The 21,908-nt window shown below is 44.6% G+C and overlaps 1 protein-coding gene across 15 annotated transcripts in view; it reads right to left on the bottom strand.

The window, feature by feature from the left end:
* Nucleotides 1–21,908, bottom strand: part of esrrb (estrogen-related receptor beta) — a 48,590-nt gene that overhangs the window by 6,100 nt on the left and 20,582 nt on the right. For 13 of the 15 annotated variants that reach the window (XM_035610737.2, XM_035610734.2, XM_035610738.2 and 10 more), the window contains 4 exons: nucleotides 16,477–16,602; nucleotides 10,215–10,325; nucleotides 9,533–9,694; nucleotides 323–592 (listed from right to left, as the gene is read on the bottom strand). In XM_035610737.2, coding sequence (XP_035466630.1) covers nucleotides 323–592; nucleotides 9,533–9,694; nucleotides 10,215–10,325; nucleotides 16,477–16,602 — 669 coding nt within the window. The remainder of the gene's footprint in view (nucleotides 1–322; nucleotides 593–9,532; nucleotides 9,695–10,214; nucleotides 10,326–16,476; nucleotides 16,603–21,908) is intronic. The other 2 variants (XM_035610725.2, XM_035610730.2) reach the window with 1 other exon arrangement.

The raw sequence follows: 21,908 nt of genomic DNA, 5'->3' as shown, positions 1-21,908 counted from the left end.
CTATGGATTTATAATTTAGAAAAATATAGTGGACCAAAGAAATTATGAATGTGTGCCTCTAATAGTGATTAAGTTCCTTCAAATAAATCATTCATTTATTAGGTTATAGCATTTTTATTATACTGTAGCACGATTTTTATGTTACTAGGCAATACTGAAATAATAAAATACGACTCTTTTTGTCATCACAATCTACTCACTTGAAATTAATTTTGTTTTCTAATGCTTATAATTCATCAAAACACATAACATTTACTTCAATTAAGAATCATGACACGTGAAAGTCACTTGTGTTGCGTCAGTGTGCTGAACACATTCCCACCTGAGTTGGCGAGAGCGATGGCCTTGAGTGTGACAAACTCCTCCTTCTCCACTTTGAGCTTCTTGTATTTGCGGACCAGCTGCAGGATGGACACGTAGAGGTCGAGCAGGCCCGTCAGCCGCGAGTGCTCCTCGTCCATGATGTAGTCCTCGGCGTACACCAGCTCATCCTCGTACGGCAGCGAGCGGAACACAATGCTGAGGATGAGGATCTCCATCCAGGCGCTCTGCAGTAGACTCATCTGGTCTCCCAGCGACAGAGTAGAAAAGCCTGGAAGGACAGAAGGGGAAACGACTCCATGAAGACCTTAAAATAAATGAGGCTGGTTTGTGTTAATGCATTTCTGCTTGCACCAAAAAGGGAAAAAAAAAGCGTATATGTGCCTCTTCTATATTCCCTTCATCTTCCTTTGTTGTTAAGAAATAACACAAACAGCACTTTGAGTTGATTAGTGAACCAAAAAAAAAGAAGCTCAGCGGTACCAAAGTAGCATGGAGTACATGTTTGCGAGAGGTGTTTAATTTTAAATGCACAGTGGAAGGTTCTCTTTGAAGCCCGTGTCAGAGCACTCGAGTGGGCTTTACTGTAAGTGAGGACAGTAAATCGGTGCAAAGGTCCGGGATACACAAAGCCATGTGGTTACCCCTTGTATCCTGTCACACTTCTATTGGTGTGAGGGGGGATTAGCACCGAGACACATTCTCATTGGAGGGGTTGAGGACATGACATGCACTGTGTAGCGGGAGGAGGTGATGAGGGGACGTGCACGCACACACACACACACACACACACACACACACACACACACACACCTGCTCAGATACACAAGCGTGTCAACCAGGAAAACAAACACACATGTGGATCATGACACCTAAATGTATGCACATAAATCCATACACATAAAAGAACACACACACACACACACACACACACACACACACACACACACACACACACACACACACACACACACACACACACACACACACACACACACACACACACACACACACACACACACACACACACACACACACACACACACACACACACACACACACACACACACACACACACGGGTGCTGGGTTCACTTGGTTCAAGCCCAGCCTGAAGACCCGCTTAAACCCAGGGTCTCATTCTCCAGCAGCAGCTGGATGAGCTGAAATTGGCTCCGGCGCATCAGACCTCTGTCATTTCCTCTTCAACACCTCTACACATGCTCAGAATAGAACATCAAATAAAACAAATCGCTAGATCCCCCAGAAGATGAGCTGAGGAAGTCAAACAAATTAAAGATGGTTAAGGCAAAAAGAGAAAAGAAGAGAGAGTAAGGGGCAGATAGCCAGATAGCTATCTCATACCTATTTTTTTTGCTTTGTTCTATCTCTCAGCTGTCAATAAACTGCATGAACCTTCCCTCACACAGCTTCTACTTCCCCCCCATTCATTTCCCACCTCCCCTCCCCCTGCTCCGTGTGCCTGCAGGCGGCCCTTTCTGACAGCATATTAGGCTCCTCAGCTACGCCCCTGATCAATATGATTGCTTTCATAAGTTTGGTGTTGCCATTGCGTGATTAAGAGGCGAAAGATTATAGTATTGACCGAGACGCTCGCCACACAAGCGCCCCACGTTTTCTCTTAAATATAAATGATCTCATGCTTGTGCAGCCACCAGCCCGATGTGTATCTCCTGCTGCCAGGACGCCATGAAAACAAACACACACACACACACACGCACACGCACACACGCGCACGCAGGCTGAAGAGAATGAGAGACATGATGAGGAAGTGTGAGAGAAAGTTAAGAAGAAGCAGGATGGGGAGAAAGAGAGAGAGAGAGAAAGGCAGAGAGAAAAGAGGAGCCAGCGAGAGTGGTACCTGAGTGTTCAATTACCCTTATCGTGGTGATGACCACTGCGGGGGAAGAGCCGGAGGATACATTAATTAACAGATTGTGATCAGAATGTGAGGGCCTTCACATTCTGAAGGGGAATCAATAGTCAGTAGAATAGAGTGCGAACACAAAGGTGCCGGTGCCTGACTGGACCGGTCAGAGGTCTGAAGAGCCCAAATTAGACCAAACACGGCAAACTGCCGAAAGCACTCAAAACACTTAACCATCATCAGCGGAGGCAATAAGCCATATTTTTGCAAAGTCCTGTGCCATTACACGTATCCAGGCTGCGTCTTAAAATCTTTTGTTGTGTTATTTCCTTGTCTGCATACGTGGCCATTAAATTGGACAGAATGTGGACTGGCCGGAGGGGAAATTGTCATGCAAGCATGGACGCGGTCTTGATTGCCGCATCAGGTTGGCATCACAATCACAGGCAAAGGCTTTGTCTAGCCTTTTAATGCCAAGGAGGACTGAAGCGGAACTAAAGCGCTGCTCCCAATGTGACAGCCGGTGTGAAGGCCTTGTTCAGGGCTTGTTGTAGAGGCTTTAGAGTTGTTCTGATACAGCAGACACCTCTCAGCCATATGCACACACGCCGCCCAGCAGCCTACAATTACCTTTGACGCTAAAAGTCCTTGAATTTAATCCAGTGTTGTGAGATGGAGAGGTAGTGTTTTTCCCCTGCTCCATCCCCTCTCTTCAGGGCCTAAATTATCGCTCCAAATGGGATCTCGTGTCGTTGCCTCGCCTTTTTCCACTCAATTTAATCGAGTAATGAAGTGACTTCCCGACTCCGCAGGTCACACGGCGCTCTGGCCGCCACACTCTGAAGGTGGCCCGGTTAAGTGCCGTCGGAGTGGGTGATTTCCTCTAATGAAATATCAATATTTACATCTTCATTTCCAGCCCACTGCCTTGGCGGGGTTTGACCAAACATGACACAATATTGACCAAATCAGACAGGCCTGTCTGCGCACTTGAAGGGATTTTTCCACTCCGCTGCTGAGTGCACCGGCAGATATCTGTCTAAAAGTCTTTGTGGCGAGAATACGGAGATAATAACAATGAGTTTTTCTTTGTTTACTTTGACTACTTTGATTTCATAAAAGGATTTTTAAAATAACTCCTAGACGTTTCATCCTGCAAATTCAGTTCAATGTAGGAAGAAGGACAAAAATAAACAGAGATGACCAGAGCCCGGCTGACCACTAACTGCGTCAGCACACCATCATTCACAGCTCAAAGGGTGAAAACAAGACCGCTGAAGGCTGACAACAGAAGCCAGAACTATCATCTCTTCCTTTATCTCCCCAAAAGCCCTCTGCTGCTGGCAGGAGGGGGCAGCCCAAACCCACAGACGGCTGCTTCAAACCCCTCGTAGATATTAATCAGCGCGCCGTTTCATCTGCCAGAGCACAGGACGGTCCAAAATGAAATGCTGGAGATTTCTGTTGAGCTGGAGTTCATATTCTATTAATTTATTATTGTTTCCCTCTCCCCGAGGGCCATTAGCACGGGTAATAAAAAGAGATGTAATTACGAGGCACGGTGGCCCCCTCCAGCTGCAGCCCCCTCGTAACTCAGCCTCAATCAGACAACAGAGCAGACAGAGGGAGGGAGAGTGGAGGGGGGGGGGAAATGGCAGGAGGCAGAGAGAGAGAGAGAGAGAGAGAAATGGGGGATAAAAGAGAAGAGAAGATACGGGCGAGAGAGGAGGGAGATAAGAGAAAGAGAAAGAGAGCGAAAGGGGGCCGCGGAATAAGGGGAAAAGGAAGAGAGAGATGGAAAGAGGAAAAGAGAGTAATGCTGCCTGGACGGGGCTGATCTATCATGGCCAGCTATCAGAAGGACAAGCAGGCCCCGAAGACTTCTGCCCAGAGGCAATCTCACCTCAGCCAAGTCAAGTGCTCTGCGGGCTCCAGTTGGAGTAAAACTGCCCCTAACAGGACCCCAGAGGTTCAGCGCGTCTATTCTTTTTTTTCCCCTAACCTTAAACTGAACTGAATGATCAGGCTGCCATGCGCTTATTCTATATCAAAGCTTCTTTTATTTTATTTTAGACAGAGCTTTAAAAAAAAAAGAAAAGAAAAAGTGTATGCACCTTTGACTGTATAGATCGCTCTGATCTGGCAGAGCGACACAGTGTAAGATGAATAACCAGAACACGAATGAATGGCAACTTGGAGCAGCTTCATAATGGGGTGTGTGTGTGTGTGTGTGTGTGTGTGTGTGTGTGTGTGTGTGTGTAGCTTGCAGCTGCCGACCATGATTCTTCTTGAATTTACATGACAGCATCAGGAGGACCCAATCAATAGCTGCTTGGTGATAAATTGCTGTGCTTGACATAAATAATTTGACCTGAAGTCGTTCAGCCGCATTTACAACACAAACAGCTCAGTTTGCCACAAGCTTTCTTAACAGCTGCTGTTTTTATGTTGGACAAAATCATGTTAATAGAAACTAGACAGACTCCGGAAAAGAAAAGAGGTTGACAATTTTTTTTTAATTTCAGCTCCAGCGCTCACTTTCAAGAGAGTCAGCTATCTGCCTTCTTTCAACATGATAACCGCCCCATTATCCCATTGTAAGTAGCAGGGGAATGGGTGATTTGACCAGCAGACTGTGAACGTTATTAGGTTGAAGAACGTCAAATACAGTAATCCCCTTGTTTTAATCTGGACCCTGTGACCTCCTGACCCCAGCAGGGAAGTCTTTAGCCCTCCCCAGGGTCCCACTGCCCAACACTGACTGTTACATATCTCCGCTTAGCCGCAAAGGCCAGCACGAATCAGGCTTTAATCATTGCCATAATTACACATAATTTATCTCCTGCTGCCATCAAGCAACATTGCTTAATGAGGGATGGTGCTCCGCTGACGATCACTTCAAGGCACATCAGCATATAAGATTTTCTACAGGACAACTTATATGAAATATTGTATAAAATTCTACACACGGTGATACAGTGTCATTATTTCTACACATTTTCTACGGCTTCAATTTGTTCACAATATGAACACTACACACACATATTTGTGATGCCGTATTTACTTGCGTATGTGTCACACTAACCAAAGAAAGACCTTCCCCACCCTGCCTGGCAATTGTCCCCTTCCTGGCCCTGCATGCTCCCGACTGCCTGTCTGCCTCCGATACGCCCCCATCTCAATCTCCCCGCGGCTTCTCCACCTTCCTTCCACTCTCCTGCCTGGGTCCAGGCCTCAGCATCCACCTGATTGTTCAATCTATCTTTATCTCCTGTGTTGAAGCCTACGTCAGAGGGTAAATTGAATATACTAAGAGCTGTCTGTTGGTGTCTATATTTAATATAGTGCGCTGATGAGGTGCTGATTTATTGCTGGGCAGTATTCACACTCTATTACAAGGAGATTACGTAGCTTGAGTGGGATCAGGCTGGCAACACAGTAAGTAGATTTCCCAATTTAATGGCAAAGAGAAAACAGGAGCCCGGAGGGGGCTGGAGGAGGGTGGGTGATTATGGCGGAAGGTTGAGCTGACACAAACACGACAACATACAAGAGGTGCGATCTCTCTTTAACATCGTTGCCGCCGTTTTAACAGCTAACGTGGCAGGCGGCTGTCTGTCAACTGCGGAGCTGATGAGCTGGAATCCAATAAAGCACAGATGATGAATATTCCCAAAACACCAGTAATGAATAGAACAATGGCAACCAATCCTGTTTCATTAGATGAATCTGGTCTGAATCTAATGCCGAAAAAATGCAGTAACACATGAGAAGGGTGTAGGAATTACAGCTGTGTAGTTAACTAATTTCTTAAAATTATAAAATGAAGTTCTGACAGACTATAAATTCAAATGTTATTTAAATATTTTAGATTCTAGTGGTGACATGCCAGAGCGAAAATATGTTTCATTGTGTAGGAGCGGCAGCGGCAGGAGCAGCAGTGTCAATGTTTGCTTGGCCCCTCACCCTCCAGAGAATTCCCAGATGAGAACGCTCGGGCCTGGGAAGCTGGGATGGAGGCTGGCAAACACCAAACAACAAGCACGTCTTGAATAACAGCATGCATGGCAGTTTTTACATATGAACACATGACATTCCCACTGCGGGTGGGAAGGGATGTGGGGTGGCAGAGGGCCACAGGGGTCACGCTGGTGTTCTGTCACTCCTGAAGAAGGCAGCGGCGTCACGGTGGTAAACAGGCTTGAGTGTGCAGAAGCTGTCAGTGCACGTAGTTCTAAAACTAAACCTCCTGGACAGAGTGAAATGCAGCTTTATGGGATGGAAGGGGGCCAGAGGGGTGGACAGTGCACTGCTATGTGTGTCAAAGGTTGTTAGCACCTTAGGAGCAACAAGCCATCTGTCAGCATCCCCCTACCACTGCTCCTAATGACCCTGCCGCCCCACAGGCAACAGCCGTGTTAGACTGCTTCGTGGTGCTATTTGGAGCAGTGACACTCATGTCCAAAAGCTCCGCAGTGATTATCAATTAATCAAAGGCAGATTCAGAATGAGGGCAAGACTGCAGTCTGGCAATGGCAAACCTGTGAAACGGACCTCGATGTGTGACACCAGCCTTCAATATCTACCTCATTAAACCAAGTTGGACCTAATCTGATCGATTAACCGTGTTCTTTTTTCATTTAAAATACTTATTTTTCTTTTAAATCCCGCAAAACCCCAAAAGCACTTCATGTATGCAAACTGACCTTTCATGATACGCTGAAGAGGCAGAGATGATGAAGCTGACATTGGACCCTGTAAGGCAAAGATATCATCTACACTAATGACAGAGCTTTGATGTCCTCCCATTGCCCTCCAATTAAAACTCAATAGGGCCACTCGACTCCATATTATGCCACTTTGAAACGCATTCTCAAATGTAAGCTTAGAATAGAGGAAGTTTAAATATCAATTCGGAGAAGGTAAGTGGCAATTTTCGTGACATTTAAATTGTTACGTTTGGACTTTAGTCGTCGGCCCATCTGTCAATGGCCTAATCAATGTGGTCTACTTCATAATGAACTGTTAATCTTTTTAATTCCTTCGCCTTAGGCTGCAAAAATCTATCAGAATGCAATCAGCAGTTTTATACCCCCATTCCTTTCTTGTCCCGGAGCGGATTGAGCGAGAAATATGGTAGGAACGGAGCATGGTAGGCTGCCCTGGGGTACCGTCGGAGCATGGAGTGTTAGTGCACAGAGTCTCGCTCAACCAGTGAACCGTCTCTGATCAGGTTCAGCCATGTACAACTCAATTATTCAGACATTTCATGGCCAGAGGACACCCACTGTCCTAATACAGACACCACCAAAGGGACCGGCACAAACCAAGCACTCTCTCGCTGAAGTGGAAGTCTTTATTCTGTCACTGTGCTTTCCATCTAAAAAGAACGTGTGTGATTGTTGTATACAAGTTTTAAAAAGTGACCAAAATTTAAAACAGCAGCCTAAGTATGAGTCAAAGGCAGTTCAGAATAATCTACTTACATCCCATCGTCTTGCAGGTGCTGCGCAATAGTAACCTACTCACTCACAAGTGGAACAGGCTTACTGCCTCGGGTTTTGGGTTATACGATCATTATCGACGCATTTGGAATGACAGGCTCTCTGCTGCAATCTGTGGGACAAATCCCATTAACATTGTGGATCCATCCACTGTACAATACGTGTTAGTATAATCTGATTAACAGTGCTTCAACACTATGACACATAAAGCCCAGTTAGTGTACACATTAATATGATGATGCAATTGAGGATGTAAGTTAAAAACTTTAAGACCTGGTGTACGTTTAATGGTTTGTCAAGAGAATGATTCATGGGGGAACAATCATATATTTTCACATGTGGTAAATGTTTACTTAAACAAATTCAGGTCACTCAGTGAGATGTTTTTTAGTAAAATAAAATAAAAAAACCTAACATTTTATTGTTACTTCTATTGTATATGCATGTACGCGTGTGTGTGTGTGTGTGTGTGTGTGTGTGTGTGTGTGTGTGTGAGTTAGTGAGTTAGTGAGTGATACCGTTGTGCCAGCATAGTCTATTCTCAGCAGCCAGTATGGGAATGTTGCGGGTTGTGCACGTCGACAGTGAAATTTTTGGGTCACAACGATGAGAGTGTGTTATGGGGTCAGTTGTGATCCACTTAGTAAGCTCCTTGGTTTTAACTCTCAGTCTGCTGACCATGCAGGGCCTGTGAGGAGTGATCCAAACCGTTTAGATGTGTAAGGGGCCAAGGCTGAAGCCAGGGCCGGGGAGCATATCCATCTCTAATCTCCTTACTATCAGATCTGTACCTGATTAATACCCCTCCTTCTGAGAAGTACCCCTCCTTCTAATACCTTTTCGGAACAAAATGCACCTGTCTGAGGTCAGCTGGAGTCAACTTGGCTGAAAACCTCTACTGAAAATAATGGGACCAACATCTAAATGATATGTTGTGGTGCTGGATTACGCACACACGTGAATGTTTGTGTGTTTGCCAAAGGCAGCGAGTGCGTGTGTGTATCAGTGCTATTGCACATTTCCTGTATGCTGACAGCTGTCTGCCTGGCCCAAGTTATGCTGATGAGAAGAAGAGGTTATGGAGGTGACGCCGAGGGACACATTTATTTAGTTTGCTACCCCTCCGTGCCTGCAGCGCTGTAATGTTATAGAGTTATGGGGTCAAGCACAAGATCAAGGAGAATCTGCCTCGGTTGCAAAAAAAAAAGAAGAAGAAAAACAGCGGCTGAACAATGTGTTCTCTGTCAAAATCAGGAAAACTCTTGAAGGAAGCAAAATCTCTGCTGACGTGAGGCACTGTATCCTTAATTCAACAGCCTCTCATAACCTAACCCCTCATTTATCAGAACGTCTATGGGGCAAGGAAGAAACACAATTATGCCCATCAATAATTCAAGGGTGTGTGTGCGCTTGCGTGCGTTCAAGTGTGCATGTGTGTGTGTGATATGATGTCTTGTTTGATTGGTTAGGTCCCCAACTTTGCTCTAAATCTCCCTGGTGATTACAGAATACATTGGGACTGGGTGTGTTCCCCCCCACCTATCCGCTCAATGCAGGGATTTTAGATGCACTCTATTGATTTGTTCCTTGCACAGCTATGTCCATTTCGCACCCCCTCCACCCGCCACACACCCTGAGGCTGTATGAGCTGCTGTCATTAATTATCTTTCCGTGTGTGTGTGTGTGTGTGTGTGTGTGTGTGTGTGTGTGTGTGTGTGTGTTAGTGTGTTTTTGTGTTTGAGACAGGAGGTAGAGAAAAATAAAAATGGGATAAAAAAGCTTCAAAATAAGACTGAGGTTAGAAAAATAATTGCTTTATACCTGGGATGTGTTTAGCCCAGCCGATGATGACCACCAGCTCGCGGTCAGCCAGGTCGCACAGCGTGGTCAGAGCCTTGATGTCGCTCTCGGGCATGGTGGGGTCAGGCATGGCATAGATCTTCTCTGGCTCCGCCACCAACAGGTGAGACACTATCTTTGTGACTGAGGATAGAGGAGGGGGGGGTGGGGCGTCAAAGCCAAGCAGAGGTCAAAGGTTGAATCACTGCAGAGCTCAGTGAAGCACAAAGATGCGCTGATAAAAAAAAATAAAAAATTGTACATTGGTGAAATATCCTACACAATGGCGTGGACCTCACTTTCACCATTTCTTTCTTGCTCTCTCATTATGCATACTAATGGATGGAACTTTAATTAGTACGAGTGAAAGCTCTTCTCCCTACAGAATTCATGGAGAAAATGTATGCAAGAAAATGTGAGACACTCATGTTAATCGTTGTTTAATATCGGTCATCAGCTCAATTCAGCTCTGACCGGAACAATACATGGCATGTATATATATATATATATATACAGACCAATGACCTCTGTACTGTCCACAGGGAAGAGAAAGGAAAAGCCTAAAATTCAGTCTCAGTTGTCTGAGTTTTACCTGCGTTAAGGCCTGGCAAGAGAGGGGCGACGGAGGAGAGAGACAATGGGCAAGTGACGGAGCAGTACTCACGAGGCTTTTTGGTGGGAGGGGGGAGTGTCAAGCCCAGGTAGGGGTTGTTTTCTGCATCCAACCTCCGCTTGTACTTCTGTCTGCCCCCTCGCACACGGTCCAGACGAACCCCTGTGTTGGATATGACAAAAGGAGACACTAAATGAAGAGAGTACCTTTTTTGGGGGGAGGCTAGATTTTATGGGACATCAAATACATGAAAATGTGCCAGGTCCAAAAATATTGAAAGGTAATTTTAGATATAAGATTTAACAGTAGTAAAAACACAAATATATGCAAAACAAATCCTCCATATAAATGTAGCACATTGATCAAAAATTGCACCCTATTGTATTCTGTATTAGATCACGCATAAAAGCTGCTGTGTGAGTGACGGCGCTCCTCTCTAGCTTGTATGTAAACAATGTAAAAGGACTGCATAGGGGCATAAGTGTTTGTGCGCCCGTGAGAGAGTATGCACTCCAGTGTGTGTGTCTGTCTTGTGTGTGTGAATGTGTCAGAGGCGCTGCTGCCTTCCCATATGTGGTCCATGCCTGGCTGGTCTACTGTGACACAGCTGAGCCCAGAGCAGGTCTAAACATATGAATATTTAACGCAGGGTCAATGATCTCACAGACTGGCCTTCTAATTATTTAGGTTTTTGGTTGAGGCAGACCGCATACTAATTAGCTGCCAGCTACATTCTTCTTTGCATGTGTGTGTGTGTCAGAGAGACAGAGAGAGACAGAGGGCTCAGGTGTGTGCTCTACGGGATCTGGAAAAAGATACTTAACCAGCCTACAAGCAAAAAGACAGTCCCACCCACACAAAACATCCACTGTCATACAGCAGATAGATAACTAGGTATTGCTTTCCCATAAAAGACCCTTATTTCACCCCTCTTTCACTGGAGTAGCACCGAGGCCTTATCACCGCCAGCCACACCTAGGGGGCCAGGTTCCACACTGATACTGTAAATGTCAAACCGGGCTCATCATAACATAAGTTATTTATTATGTCATTATTTGATAAGGATGTTTCCATTGGGATGTCTTTTCTATTCTATTAATTTTCAACATAGTTAAAATATTTCATCTACACTGTTCTATTTATTTGATACCACCGAGCAAGGTATTGGGTTATTTAATGTAATTGTATGCAAACATTTATATCCTGCATCCCTGTATCTGGGCCGGCGTGTCACTGCTTCCTACCGTGCAGCCTAAATATCCCTGATATCTTAATCCTGTCAAGAGGGAGAATCCCTTCAATTTACCTTGTATGCATAATGTAACCCTGCGAAACAAATTTAATACTCAAGGGTGGAGGAGAAAAGGTTCAATGAAATGCTTGTGGTGGCGGTGGAGTTAATTTGTCAGCCTACCACGTCCTCTGGGCAAACAACACCCGCAGCCAGAGCACTTCCTTGATGATTTCATCACTTTATAACAGGGAGGACAGTGTCAAACCTGGGCATTGTATAGCCACTGCAAATGAGCCTAATTCAATTTGCCCATCAGCAAGTGCTCTTGGAGAGGATGAGTTTGGATGTGGCCCATGCATGGTGGTTGGAGGTCGCTCAGTGAGGCAAAAGGAACATCAGACGATGTAGGTTAGAAAAACGGTGGAAAAAAGCGGATTCAAAAGCAGATTTATGCAAAAATATTTTTTATGTCAACAGCCCCTCTCTCCCAAAGCAAGTACATGGGGGGGGCGTTCAGTAAACTCTAATATCATGTAACTGAAGAATAGAGATTTTGTCTACTTATATAAATTATTTGATTCCCTAGAAACACAAATCTGATTAGGATTGTCTTTCAATTTCCTGACACCGACAACCCACTAACCTAATTATCCCCAATTCCCAACAGAGCCTCATCCTTCCCAGCAAGCACTGGGGAACCATCTGATGGCAACAACCCGTACTTTGCACACACCCCCGACACTCAAACACAATCTTCATGTGTATCGCATCAGAAATACTTTATTCCCCCTGCGAAGTGTAGTCTTCGACACCCTGCACTTGCTGCTCATGTTTAAGCGCTGAGGAACTTTTCACTTCAGCGGAGATGGTGCCGTTACAGCTGCGGGCGTGGAAACATTCCTTTCCCTGTCAAACCCTGTGTCACCACTTTCTAAACTTTCCTCCGATCCCACCCGATGAGCTCGGCCACTGCCAGGTGGCTGAGCTTCTGCTCTCCGTGATCCTCTTCGCTGGTTGAGTCATGTGGCTGTGTCAGCCAGCGTAAAGCCAGCGATCAAGGTAGATGGGTGCCTCTTTTAATTAGAACAGTCCTGGCCATAATTAACAGATGCTGACAGGAATTAAAGCTTGGCACTAACCTGTCTCATTTTACTGTCCAGCAGGGCCAGACACAGGCAGAGAGGAAGAGAGAGTGATTAAGAGCAGCTAGAGGGATTCATTCACTCATGCTGTCAGCCACTAAGTCCAGGTCTTTATAGGGACCTTTTGTGAGGTTCATATGTCCCTTTGGTGACACCCGAAGCTTTAAGTGACCGGTCTGTTGTTCTTCTTCCAGAGTAAACAGTAGGTGTGTTATAAATGTGTGAAGAGGGTTGAGCACCATTTCATCCAAAGTCATCTCACTGTTTTATGGCCTTCTACACGGTGTAGCAATGGTAGCAGTGGGTGAGCTCGGGTATCATCTCTTCAAAGCAGGGTGCTGGGGGAGAGGGCTTTTGGCCAAGGCGGCTGGCATTTGTGCACGGATTAGCCAAGGCCTCGGGGTGGGGGCTGGGGCCAGCTGACCTAGGGCTCTTCTTTCTCTCCAAAAACAATAATAATCCCCCTCCAAGCGCACTCCTACAGAAGAGCCTGTCTTCACTCACTTTGTGTGGCCGGCCGTGGTAGGGGCCCTTATTTTGAGTCGCTCACCTGTTCTGGGTGTCTCTCCCTGGGGAAAGTGTCAGGATGTCTGGGATGGTTGGCAATGCCAAGGGGGGCTTAGGCAGACCCTATTTTAGCTGGGAAAATCAGAAGGCCACATGGCAAGGCATGGTGAACCTTGCCTTTCAAGGAAGCCGCCCTGTTAAACCGCCATCAGCACTATTTCAAAGTCCCCCGTTGCCAGCTTTGCATGCTTGTAAGTGTGTTGCAGCATTTTCAATCACGAGTGGTGACGAGCGAGGGTAGCGGAAAAACTGTCAGGCCTTTGCGCACCCCTCCCTGTCTGCTGACCCTCAGGGGCTGCCATAGTGACACACTCACCACATACTCCATTTTACAGGTTATCCCCCATTGAACTGACATTGCTTCTCATACTGCTAATTGTTTTTAGTCACGATTGCTTCAGCAAAATCTTATTTTATACTTGCATTACTTTTGCCATTGTTACATCTTGGAAGCTGTGTTAACCGTTATAGACGGCCTGCGACACACGTGGACATTGTCATGTCTAGTATTTCAGGGACTATACATATGAGTGTGTTGTGTGTGTTCTGTTCGTTGTGTATGTGACTATGATGGGGCTATTCCAGGACATGTTTTTCTTTGAAAAGGCCAGTCTGCTGAACAATGAGAGGTGTATTGTATATCAGCACAAACACACTTTGCTTCTTTGTTCAGTAATGATATTTTCCGAAAAAAGCACTGTCACACTGTGATGACAATGAAACAAAAATATATTGTCTTTGGTCAAAGCTTCAGATGTGTACATTTTTGTTCAAAATCTAATATATGGCTGGGCCGTGTATGATATGGTGTGTATCACCATTAACACACCCGTTTTCTGTTTGCCTCTCTTCTAGTCCATGTGCTCACAAATTTCATATCAGCCGGTTACATGTCACCGCATGTTAACCAGCAGTCAATTCCAAACCATTTCCAATCTGCAACTCTACACTGCCAACATCCTGATTTTATAATGTCGTCATCTTACAAACACAGCTGTCTTTGAGATAAAGTACCTAATGTTTAATTCAAAAATATGCTGGATTTGTTGCTAGATGCTTAAAAAAAAAAAATGTAAATGCTAGAGAGGTGCGATATGTCGGCCAATATAGCAAGAAAAACTTAAAAAAAGAATTTAACAAAAAAACTATGTGTTCTCATGTATGTGGAGGCATCTGTGTGTGACTGAGCTAGGGAGAAAGGAAGTCGGTGCAGACAGCGACTACCACTGAACGATGTCAATGCAATCTCTCAATAGTATCTCGTCTTCTCTCTTGCTCTGAGCTCTGATCCGGTTCAATTGATCAGAGGAAAAACCTGTTGGCCCTGACATTTGATTCTTCTATTGATCACTTCCTCCTTTATACAGTCAAGGGAAAGTACAGCGACTCAACACACGGTCTAGGCAGGTCTCCTGTAATTAGACTGCGGATCTACGGGGACCATTTTCCTTACACTTCTTTAGAGATTTGAACTAATAAACAAAAATAAAAAACATAAATGTTTCATTAGGGGTGGCGCTGTACTTTGTTGGAGCAGCAGAGTTATAATTAGGTGACTTTCCATTGAGATACAATTTGACCTTTCTGCAGTAATGAAAGTAAGTTGCAACCTCAGTCACATGAGCAGTGACCATCTCCACAGCCGGCGCCTTAGCATGGCGTTGAGCCGACGGCTTCATAGAGCTTACAGTGGACACAGACCACATGTCTCTCTCTTTCCATTTCATCCTGGTGACACTTTAAAGTGCTGGGCCTCGCAAAGTGCAGAGCTCATACGCAAAACTGCACTTCACGACGCTCTGTTCAATCATTACAAACGTGTTCAATAATTTTGATCGTGAGAGAAATCTGGTTATTTTAGAAGGATCTCTTGCAACACCTGCACAAGACTTCAATCAGTCTGTGATAATAGTTGCAGTGGCTGGCGATGGCGGTCACTATGTAAAAGAGGAGGGTCATTCTTATTCTGGCAATGTGCTGAACACACAGACGTGTGCATTAGAACCTCAGGCTTAGCCGCAGTCTGCATATTTGAGTTTTACACTCTTTCTACTCTGACCTGACACTGGTCATTCATTTATAGCCACGGCTACATATTTTTGTAGTCTCTTATTCTCCAAGATGATATATTGGCATAAATTTTTCATCAGATAGTAATGCGATTACTCTGTCTTTCTGGCACTGAGGCTTTATCTGGCTGCATGCAGTCCAGGGGATTCTGTTACTGTGTGGAGATCCATACGGGCTATGACTCTGGCTTCAGGTGGCAACTGGATATATATGCATCTATAAATCCCGCTCTCCAATGAATAATGGGAGGAATAATGGTGGAATATATATTCTCTGCCGAGTTTGAAAGAGAATTTGAAAGTGTAAGGTTTTACAGAATTTCATTTGTCATTAGATCCTCTATCTGGTCGTATTCATACTGTATAACCATGAGAGACAATCATACCACGCACAACAGAATCAATACCTGACCTACACTCATCAGCGCTTGAGTAGAGGAGAAACAAAAGGATAAAAAAAAACAATAACATCTTTCCTTACAGGATCCCTAAGCTGCTCCCAGAGGAGGCTTGAATAAATATAACACTGTCACTTCACCCCCAAGCCACATATCTTTCATTATTCATTCGTCTGGCCTTTTTGGAGCAACAAACAAGTGAGACGGTGATACGGAGAGAGGTAGAGGCAGGTGGGTGAGAACAAGTTCACTAATACAATGGGATAAGAGAGAAGGGATAGGTGCCTGCCCCAGAAGAGCGGCCAGGCCTCGGGTCTCAGGGAGCTCAGTCAGTGGCAATTTGGAGGAGGGAGAGAAACCCAGCCAGACAAATCCATCGGAAGCATGTTTAATAGTCGCTGAATTCCCCACTGGCGTGACTTAAAAAAAACTCCGACCACAGGAAGAGAGCTGAGATGTTCGGAAAACATTTAGCGGATCAATATGCTGGGGAGAGCGGAGACTGTGTGTGCTCAGGGACCCGGCCTGAGCCTTTCCAGGCGGAATACGGTTACATTTCTATTACTCAGACGGCGGGCTCAAGCTATTCAGCATATTTTTGTCCCCAGCTCAACTGCAAATGATTTACTGCTGTGTAGGTAGGGAGAAGAAAGAGGGACCGAGAGCGGATGTCTGTCTTTCCCAGTCAGTTATGTGCATCTCTCACGCTAGAAATAAAATACAGCAGGACTTTTAGTATCATTAGAGCAAGTGTGTGATGCTGCAGTATTCCACTGGCAGATCCCTGATCGGATCTATGGAGGTTTTGTTTTTGCATAAATGTGTTTTTATACCAAATAAATACATACAGTACAGTGTTGTATGTGTATCTTGTGGATGCAGGAATAATAAAAATGCTCTTACTCTTCTTACCTTCTTTGAGCATCCCCACTTTGAGGCATTTCATGAAGCGACAAGCCTGACATGATTTGCGTCTTCGTTTTGTGATCTCACACTCATTTGTGGCGGGACAGCTGTATTCTATGTTACCTGAGGAGAAAAAGAAGAGTAAGGAGAAGACAGCAAGGTTAGAACCAGCAAAACCAATTGAAAGTAAAATGTTGTTAAAATAACATGAGGTAGAGGCATTTCATCAGTCACTAAAGAAAAAAAACAATTTAGAGCTGCTGGTGAAACAAACACCAGTGTGTACTCGCCGTGCTGTCACATCGCTCACAGTGAATCATCTTTTGCTAACCAAGCATGGCCACTTGTTAATCACACAGATTCCAAAAGAATCCATTTCTGTAGTGTGAAGGTGGCTCCAGTGTCCTCCAGCGAGTACAGTACCTACCCCGGGGTCCACAGCAGCAGGAGACGCTGGGGGCAAGAGGTTAAAAGGGTGGGGGTGGGGACAAAGCTACAATAGTCCTTCAGGACCCATCAGAAGACACCATCCCGGTCCAACACTAAATTGGCCTCATTAATTCTGTGCATGTCCCCTCCGGGCCCCGGGCGCAGGCCACGTCCCCCTGCGCTCAGAGGGGCCTGCCACGGACTCAATAGCAGGCTAGAGAGCCACACGCGCTGCCCCCGACCACTTTACATAATACTGCAGCAGGCCCAAACCTGTTGTTACCACTGTTGCCATTGTTGACTATTTACATAGTGTACAGGCAAGAGGCCTTATGCATTATTCAACCGCAGCGTCTGATTCCAGGACGGCGCAATGAAAAAGAGTTTCATTGCTACACAATAAAAGAGTCGGTTCTGCTGCACTCTAGCATTAGCAACAGAAAGGGCAGGATGTGTGAGGCAATGCCTCCGCTTCTGTCCGACTCCCTGCATTTAACTGTATTCGGGGGGTTTCAATAAAGGGTTTCAGTGTAATGACTGCTTCAGCCTCCTCCTTTCTAAATGGGCTTTCAGCTTTAAAGCTTTTGACATTGGTGTTTTTCTAAACTTTTCTTCTAACCCCAGGTTTACTTCTTTGTCAGTATAGTGCAGAAACTGGTTAACGGGTGATGTAAAATGTAATTTAATCACCATAACTCCTAAAATACAGTTTTTTTTCCCCATCCACTAACACACATGCAATAAACAATGTGCCAGTGGTAATATTTTCTAAAAACACGTGCCATATATCCCTTGAGAGATAAAGTATATTTACATTTTTACGTGTAATATCTGACAGACACAAATCCACACACAAGCACGAGGACTGAATTCCAACATCCTGCCACTGCTCCACAGCTCTGACCCTCACTCCGTATTCCTGTACAGAGAAACGATGGGGCTGTGTAATATTCCACTGGCGTTCCTCCACTAGCCCTCCAACACCCTTTGACAACTTATGCAATTATGTTAACATTATTGGACAGATCAAGCGGAGGCTCCCCAGATGTTATAAATAATTAGAAATTCCTCCTTATATCTGGGTTAGAAATCATTATGCTAATTCTCCTCATCTCTTCGGGATTGGGGTAAATAAAGGTGTGAGGGAATCGGCTGATGAGCTGTGATTGTCTTCCCTCAGTCGGTCCTCTCTGTTGTCGTAGCAGAACCAGGCCATAATAATCCCAACCCATTTCCCCATAATGCTGGGAGGAGGCAATCAGTGCCGCCCTGTGCTTGAATCAATTCATGGAGGCCTTTTTGTGTGTGTTCACATTATTCACTAACCAATCAGCAATTTGCCGGGATGTGAAGTACTAAACGCAATTTTTTTGAGATTTCTTTGATTTCAACTTTTGACTAATTTTATTTTTACTTTATTCACTTCATGATATTGTCTCAAAAACCCAGCCAATTGCCGACACGCGTGCATGCCATGTTGTGGGGTTGACCACAGTTGACCCTGTGCATCCCCGAGGACATTTTGTTTATAAGGGGGGGTTTCTCTCCCCGTCCCCTCCCTCTTGCTAAGGTGCTGGGTACATTTGCACGAACCTAGAGGGTTCGCCCTTTGTTATCGCACACTCCAGAAACAATAACAAACACACACACGCGCACACACTAGCTGCGCTACTGCGTCCACCTGTCCCGTCAAGCCCCCGGTGCGTGTGATGTTCTGTCAGAGGGGGCTTCTCATAGCTCAATGCAGAGTGAGGGGAGGATTAAATAATTTTTCAACTCTGCATTTGGTTTTATATTTAGTAGAGGGAGTGCTTCAGTATTGCCATCCAGCAAGTTTCACTTCATTACAACATGCCTCATGCCTCTTCAACTTTGGCCTAAAGCGACTTAAAATAAGTGCATTCAACCATGAAGATATTACCCAGAAAGTGCGAAAATAAAAAAAAATAAATATGTAAAATCCTCATTAACACTATAGGCACATACTGTGATTCAAATTCAAACAAAAGTGTAGCCCCACAGCCAGAAATGTGCTATGATGCCTAAACTGATGCAAGGATTTTTTTCTTAAATACACAACAGAAGAGCTAAATTTAAGTTGGTGTAATATCTGACGCTTTTAAATGTTTGTTTGCATAAGTAATGTTTGGAACCGCAGCAGTAACAAGCCTATAATTTCCTTAATGTTCAGTCGTCAATATGTCAAAGTCTCCATTTATACTACATGCTAAAGATGCCTGCAATTTATATGGTTAATTGCTGATCAGCCCTTGAATGTACTTGTTAAATAAAAATGTAATTATAGTTATTTAGAGTTATGTATTTAATGTTTTTTTCCCCTAAAATAAACCTAACTGACTGAACTGAACTGAACAGAAATGAAGTGAATAAGTGTCCTTGTGACTCTGAACAGGATAAGAATCACAGAGACAGCCCTTGCATGGCGGCTAAATAGATAGAGACGCATAAGTACTGATTTGAAAATGGAACTTCTGGTTACAATTGATCGAAACTTTTCATTTTACAGCAATCTCGCTATTCAGAAATGATGTCTGGAATAGCAGCTTGTATAGTAACAGTATTGTGTGTTTCACTTTCAGGAATGAAGCATACTGGCGTGAACCCCTTTAACCCGAGGGCCATTCTCAGGTTTATCCATCTTTAGAGAGGTTATGGTATGGTTACCAATAACATTACAGAGTGAAGGGAGAAGAAAAAGATTTCCCTCCTTCTTCTCTTGATAAGTATCTGTCTCAATCTACTTTATGGCTTTTCAGGACCCATGCCAGGGCACAGAGGGGAAAGTCAGGTCTTGTAAGTAAATTACAGTAAAATGGCAGGTATTTCTCATCAAAATCTAAACTGACTTTTACAGGCTTACTGTCAAGGTCTATTACTTCATATAAAAGAGGGCCACCGAGTTCAGTTGGCTTTTCGGGCAATTTTACACTTGGGTTCAAAATGGGAAGAAAACACGGTTCAATAAGAGATTTATGTTTTTGATCGGTGGGGCACGTGAGCAGCGGGGACGGTGGGGTGATTAGGGAGCTCTGAGGGAAAGAGGGGTTCTTCTGGGACAGATGGAGATCCAGGTTGACATTAATTTGGACCCGGCCTTGACTAATGTAACTATTTCCACGTGAGAGTTCAAGGTGGCTTTTCACTGGATGAACAGGTGACAGAAGATGGATTTCCCATCCGCTTTTGTTGAAAAAGGCAAAGGCATGAGCTGAGGAAGTGGGGGCCAGAAGGGGAAGTGAAGCGGGTTGCAGAGTCAATGATTACTCAGTGAATAAAGGCATACATTTGTACACCAAGTCAAAATATTGTAGATTAGAAAAAAAAAATAAAGACAAAATAAAATCCTATTTAGAATTAGTGTCTTTATATAAAAAGAGTTCCACAAGGTGAGTACAAGGTGATAAGGGAACTGTCGTGTACATGGTTGACATTAACTTAGCTGAGTGTGCCCCAAGTGCTCTATAACAATGTGATAAAGGGCTGGAAAAGACAGCTCCTTTGTTTTCTTCTCATTAGAGAGGGCCGTCTCACACTCCACCCTTGACTGCCTCGTTATTCCTTTAATTAATCAGTTCTCATCAACGGCACCCTCTCGTTCTTTCAAGGGCTCTACATCCCGCCATTTACTGCCTCTATTTTCCTGCAGCAATCCTGCATGTGTTTCTTTTATCATTTCGGAAAGGCTTTCACCTCCCCCCCCAAAAAAAGTCCCTGCGTCCTCCTGCCTTCTCTGCCTGGGACCCCTGTCTGATTATTATGCCATTAAGCCTTCTCCTCCTCTCCTCTGAAAGAGCAGCAGGGTCCCTCTCCAATCTAAAGAAGTCCTGTTTTTTTTTTCCCTCCTTTCCCTGAAATTACCCGGCGACGCGTGCCTGAGTTTCTAATTGGCATGCCTGTCCCTGGAGACGGCCCCCTCCCTTCTTCCTAATGAAAAGCCTCGGCCTTAATTACACTTTCCAAACGCTGATTGTTATTGACAAAACTCCTGTGGCTCGGACAAACGACGGCAGATTAGCTCCATTACAGGCAGCCCTCCAAGAAGAGAAAGAGAGGGATTTCAAATCGACAATGCAAAGTGAGGGGGAAAAAGGGGTGCTTTCATTTTTTTTTCCATGTACCTTCCTCTTAATTGTTTGGGCCATTGCTCCACTTAAGACGCCTCTTTCTTCCCCGATGCCTTTTTTCTGTTCCATTGTGTTGCCGTCGGTGTACTTTTAGTTAGCGGACAAAGGCCCAGTTATGTTACTTGAGAGAAAATGTTCATCTTTTGTCAATAGACAGGATTGATGATGGCAGCATGGGTAAACAGGAGGATTTGGCCTAATGCGTTTGTTTGCCTGCAAAAGGTACATAGACTGAATAAAGCTGATATGGCTGTAAGGTCCAAAATCAACACCTCACATCAAGACAGGCGCCCTGCTCTCCATAAAATGCCGGCAGTCATTTGTTGATTAAAATTTACTGAAAGCAATGGATGAAATATGTTCCGCTCAATCAGTTTAAATATCAAATTCCTATTTTTCTTCCACTCTTAATCATCTAATTTTACTGTAACCCAACCCTTTGGCTCATCTTACCTATTTTATCTAGTTTTTTCCACCTCGTATTCCAGTACTACGCCAACAGAGCTTAGACCTGGGCAGCTTTGCCTGTTGTGCAGATTCTTTTTTTTCCAGGCTCTACAATATCTCCGTCTTCCTGATTAATCTGGAGCAGAGTTGCACAGAGGGGGGGCCTTTCATTGCCTCTCTAATGAGAAGCTGTGATACATCATGCCTCGCAAATAGCCAATCGCACCCTAGTCCCCAGGCGTGTGCGCCCGCTCACACACACAGAGAACAGGAATAATAAAGCACATTCTCAGAGCCCCCCCTCCCAATCAGTCCCTACACTCCAGAAAATCTGACCCCTGAGTGATGAAGTCATGTCAACCATACACCACCAACCATGACAGATGATGTCATCATAATCTCACTAGT

This window comes from Scophthalmus maximus, chromosome 15, assembly GCF_022379125.1.
Source record: "Scophthalmus maximus strain ysfricsl-2021 chromosome 15, ASM2237912v1, whole genome shotgun sequence".
NCBI lineage: Eukaryota > Metazoa > Chordata > Actinopteri > Pleuronectiformes > Scophthalmidae > Scophthalmus > Scophthalmus maximus.
The sequence above is the reverse complement of the archived record's forward strand: the minus strand, read 5'-3'. Positions and strand labels throughout refer to the sequence as shown.